Here is a 4,435-nt window from a genome sequence, read left to right as displayed (position 1 = left end):
CGTTAGGATAGTGCTTAGGAGAGGCCGACGCTGACACCTCTGTTGGTATATCATAAATTCGGCTAATTACATCTGTGGGTGCGCATCGTCAACCGATGCATGCACACCGACAGCACACAAAGGAAGCAGGAAGGAAACCGTCCACAGGGTCAGGCTCTCGTACATGTCCGAAATATCCGCGTCTGCAACGTAGGTGGGACCCTGCAATTGGGACATGGCCAGCTTCCGCACGAAGCGAGTAAAGACCAAAAAGACTACGAATGTGGCGGCGGCCAGGCTCATCCCAATTGCTACCGCGGTCAGTAGGGGTGTCTGGATCCGTAAGACCAGGATACATCCGACCACGAGACACGCAACGAGGAGAGCAGTTGCACCTGGCATCTCTGACGTCTCTACCAACTCCGTGTGAAGAAGTTGAAGTATGTTGGCTTCGTCGGTGGCCTTGGTGTGGGGACAACAGTAGACCACTCCACGAGAGTCGACTCTACGCTTGAGTGCGATGCTGGCTTCCGGAGTCAGTTTTCTATTACGGAGTTCTAGACACGGGGGACGAAACGCCCTCATGACTCTGAGCGGGTTCCAGCTGTTCAGCGGCAAAGGAGTTGTGGGCAGAAGGAATCCGGCCCGGCTCATCTCGCGTCCAGGGCGCGCTAGAACGTCGACAAGGTACTTCGAAGGCACTGCCGAGGGCAGTTTTCTTCTTGTCAAGCGTCGTTCTCTCCTTGGCTGAAAGGCGCTTGAGGTGGTATCGCAGGTCAATATCACAGGTGCCTGAGGAGGCGTAGCGGTTAGAATGCCGACAGGCAACGTTCTGAGAAGCCTCTGACTTCTATGCGGCGGTGGATGAGGGGAGCCCATAGATACATTCAGCGTGAGGAGAGTGCTTAGGAGAGGCCGACGCTGACACCTCTGTTGGTATATCATAAAGCCGTCGCCTCTCGCAAATGCATATATAATTGCTCTTGTACACATCTCAGATACTAAGCGGTGACAAAGAGGTTTCTGGGTAAATGACAAAACGACGGCTAGAGACAGGAGAAGCCCGAGACGGCATCAGGCTCATGTACCGCTTCACGCACTGACTTCTTAAGGTAACATGCGCTCTTCTTCAACCGAAAAGTGAAAGCAAAGCAATCATCAGCGGTATTGCAAGCCTGGGAGCACTCCAGTACGGTGGATGAGGGATGTCGGGAGCCGTCAGAGCTCTTAAGTCTGACGCCCACAAGCAGTCGTTCCTTGCACTTCCCGCCAAATAAGCACCTCGTAGAACCAGAGACGGATCTTTGACTCGTTCGACGTCCGCTGTCAGAGGACTTGAGATAGCACATTTCTTCATCGAAAGTGAAGAAGTTACATTTCGACTTCAGCTGGCACTGAGCTGCGCAAACCTCAACGCTGGCGGCTCGCGTCGCATCGACGTCGTGTCCGAAGTAGTCTTGCCGTTTCAACAGACATTTAGCCCCGAAGAGGCAACGTGCCTTACCAGAAAGGATGCCGGTACGAGGCTCCAACCGGCTGGCACCACTTACTAGCCTGCAGCCGCCGTTGCGCGAATTAAAGGAGAACCGGACGCATCCGGGTAGTTCCCGGCACGCCAGGGCACAACTGTAGGCGTCGGCAGCCACGGTTCGCTCCAGGTCGCCACCTCTGTACGTGTGTTCAGGTTGGAGACAGGCGCTTGGCAGGACAGAACCGGCGTAGGTAGTTGGGTGATAAGTGGTTGGATGAGGAAATGTTGTCGGAGAGATGGTGGGATACCACGTCGGATGGTAAGGGCTTGTTGTCGGAGAGATGGTGGGCCACTGATTGCATCTTACGTCTCCGGACACGCCATCATCCAACGAGTAGGACCCTCGCTTCGAGCTTAGTAGCAGGCAGAGCTGGCTGAATCTGGCAGAGTCGAAGCTGAAAAACCTACAATGGCGGTGCTTTTGGCAGGCTGCCTTGCACTTCGCCACCGAGGTGGTTAGCGACGAGGAGATGATCTCCCCTCTGTACATGGTGCCCACGTCCATGCAAGAATCCTCCAAATCGGCGCACTCACGGGTGCCCGAGATTGCATCGGCTGAGTAGGTTGCGAATACTCGAGTAGACTTCAGGTAACAAGTCTTCTCACTGGGAATGAAGGTGAAGAATTTGCAAGCAGCAGACCGGGCGCATTGTTCCGCGCACGCACTTGCCTGACTCAACCTAATGAAGCCAGCGGTACTGCCGTAGTAGAACGTTCCGTACTCAAGGCAATCAGACATGGGAGGCTCACCCACACAGTCGGCACGTGCGCTCACATACCCACTACGACTGGTCATATGGGGCATGTCAGCCTTCAAGAAGCACTGGCCTGATATGACGCGGAAGGAGATGGCGGAGCATTCTTGCCGCGACCGGCAGGCGTGGGCGCAGTCATATGGACTCTTCGCCTGCGTCACCTTGAGACTTGGCCCGTCAATGATGCTGTTCAGGTAGTAACAAGACTCGCCTGTAGGACAGTCAGGGCACCAATAGTCACGATCGGCGACCTGCAATCGTGGATCTTTCGTCAGGAAGCTAAAGTCATCCTCAGATCGGAAGTCGTGCGGTGCAGCTCGCAGGTCACTGGCATCACAAATCACAAGGACAAGCGCTAACGGAAGGTAGGAGGACAACATGAGAACTGATGTTTCGATAATAAACTCCACGCAAAACTTATGATCGGCCCCACAATGTACAATACGCGTATCTTAGCGAAATTCCACTTATCTCATACGTACATGGTTAAAAAACGTAGGCCACCAGATATCGTGTCATCCAGAACTGCGTCCTGACTTCCGTTTGGGTAGCGCTGTCGATGCGGTTACCAAGAACAAGGAGTTCAGCCGTATGTTGGCCTTTGGCCTGCGATCCCTAACGGGGCTGGTCTGTCCGCCCACTATGAGAGCCATGGACAACGCCATCGAGAGCATCAACCTAGGTATCACACCCTCTTTGGTGCAGTCCATCAACAATCCCGACGAGGAGGTCATCCGGTCGAGCGCCCTTGCCTTTTCCGGGCTCACAAATGCCCTACGGACCTGGGACGACGACGAGGTGTCCAAACGATTTGTCCGCGAGGGTGGAATGACTGCGATTATCTCCGGCTTGAAGCTCAGTCTCCAGGACATCAGTATCAAAGTCGACTTTGCTGAGAGTTTGCGTGAGTTGCAGAAATCGGGGGTTGAACTGCCGACGGCGGCCTTCAATGCCCTCCTGGGCGTCATCGACAAAGACAAACTGAAGCCAGAACCTGCTCTGATGATAGCCGAGCTGCTAGAGTCTCTGGGCCAACGCAAAGACGTTCGAAAGACTATGCAACCTGACGCCCCTGCGACCATTACGGAGTTTCTCATCCACGCGAAATACAAGGACCAGTCAGCTGCCTGGTCGAAAGTAGTGGCGCAGTTCCTCCGAATTGAGGGTCATATCGCGTCGGTTGAGCACGCAGGCGCCGTCATAGACGTGCTAGAACTGTACAGAACGGACTCGGCAGTGCAGAGCAGCGGGAGTGATTGCCTTGCTACGCTTGTTGGACCGGACGACCTGAAAAAGTGTCTCAGCGACATCAAGAGCTCTAACCAGAACGCCAGAAGCGGGGCTCTAGCCACGCTGGCGGCTATGTCGTACATTTCCCAGTATGCTCAAGCCATTGTTGAAGCGGGGGTGGTCCCAACACTGGTTAAAGCTATCGCTGAGTTTGGCCGAGAACTGCATCAGGAGCACGAGGGCAATCTGATCAAGGGCATCAAAGGGGCTGCGAGAATGATTGCCACCGTAACCAGAAACCCAAACAACCACAAGATTCTCCTCGAGACAGAGCCGACCTCGGCGGTCGTGGAGACGATGATGGCTTGTGAGGACGACGACCTGTTGGCTGTTTTGGCCTCGTCGTTGGTACCGCTCTTGTCTCTGAACTACAGTCAGCTACTCATTCTGAAGAGCTCCGGATGTCTCTCCTTGGTTATCAAGCAGCTCGCTTCCTCCAAATCAGCAGATGTCCGACAGGCCTGTGCGGGCGTCATTGAGGTATACTCTGGCATAGGGGAGGAGGCGGTAACCGAGTTAATCGAGGCGGACGTCGTGAAGACTTGTTTTGAGATACTTTCCGAGACCAAGTGTCCGTTGACAGCGGGTGCCTGTTGCGGTATACTACACAAATGCGTTGCATTCGACCACAAGACTGACAGGTACTTGCCATTTCTGCAGGTGGTCTCCAAGCTGATGGACTCCTTCTCTTCCGACGCCAGCGTGGCTGAAAAGTTTTCGGATTTGGCCAAGGGGTGGGCCAAATTGGAAGGTGTCAAGGACCACGACTGCGGTAGGCTGATTGACAGCTGTCTAACGCTGGCTTTTATCCACCAGGCATCCTCAACCGTGACCACCAACGTGGGGTGTGTACTTGCTGTTCTCGCGACTGAACGGGATG

General features: G+C 54.4%; 3 protein-coding genes across 4 annotated transcripts; 1 reads left to right on the top strand and 2 right to left on the bottom strand.

The window, feature by feature from the left end:
- Positions 1-66: 66 nt before the first annotated feature.
- KVP17_000136 (uncharacterized protein) lies at positions 67-633 on the bottom strand (the record flags this gene model as incomplete). The annotated part of the gene is made up of 1 exon (XM_068517558.1): positions 67-633. The coding sequence occupies one exon, from the start codon at positions 631-633 to the stop codon at positions 67-69; it is 567 nt and encodes a 188-aa protein (XP_068377329.1).
- Positions 634-1,025: 392 nt separating this feature from the next.
- KVP17_000137 (uncharacterized protein) lies at positions 1,026-2,645 on the bottom strand (the record flags this gene model as incomplete). The annotated part of the gene is made up of 1 exon (XM_068517563.1): positions 1,026-2,645. The coding sequence occupies one exon, from the start codon at positions 2,643-2,645 to the stop codon at positions 1,026-1,028; it is 1,620 nt and encodes a 539-aa protein (XP_068377330.1).
- Positions 2,646-2,684: 39 nt separating this feature from the next.
- Positions 2,685-4,400, top strand: KVP17_000135 (uncharacterized protein; the record flags this gene model as incomplete). 2 transcript variants are annotated; one of them, XM_068517557.1, is made up of 2 exons in its annotated part: positions 2,685-2,760; positions 2,789-4,400. In XM_068517557.1, coding segments are annotated over 2 exons (1,688 nt in total), but the record flags the coding sequence as incomplete, so codon positions are not given.
- Between the last annotated feature and the right edge of the window lie 35 nt (positions 4,401-4,435).

This window comes from the organism of the source record quoted next, assembly GCF_019968985.1.
Source record: "MAG: Porospora cf. gigantea B chromosome Unknown PgB_NODE_1951_length_4435_cov_167.201, whole genome shotgun sequence".
Classification (NCBI taxonomy): Eukaryota; Apicomplexa; class Conoidasida; order Eugregarinorida; family Porosporidae; genus Porospora; species Porospora cf. gigantea B.
Note: the sequence above shows the minus strand (reverse complement) of the source record. Positions and strands in the feature narration are given on the sequence as shown.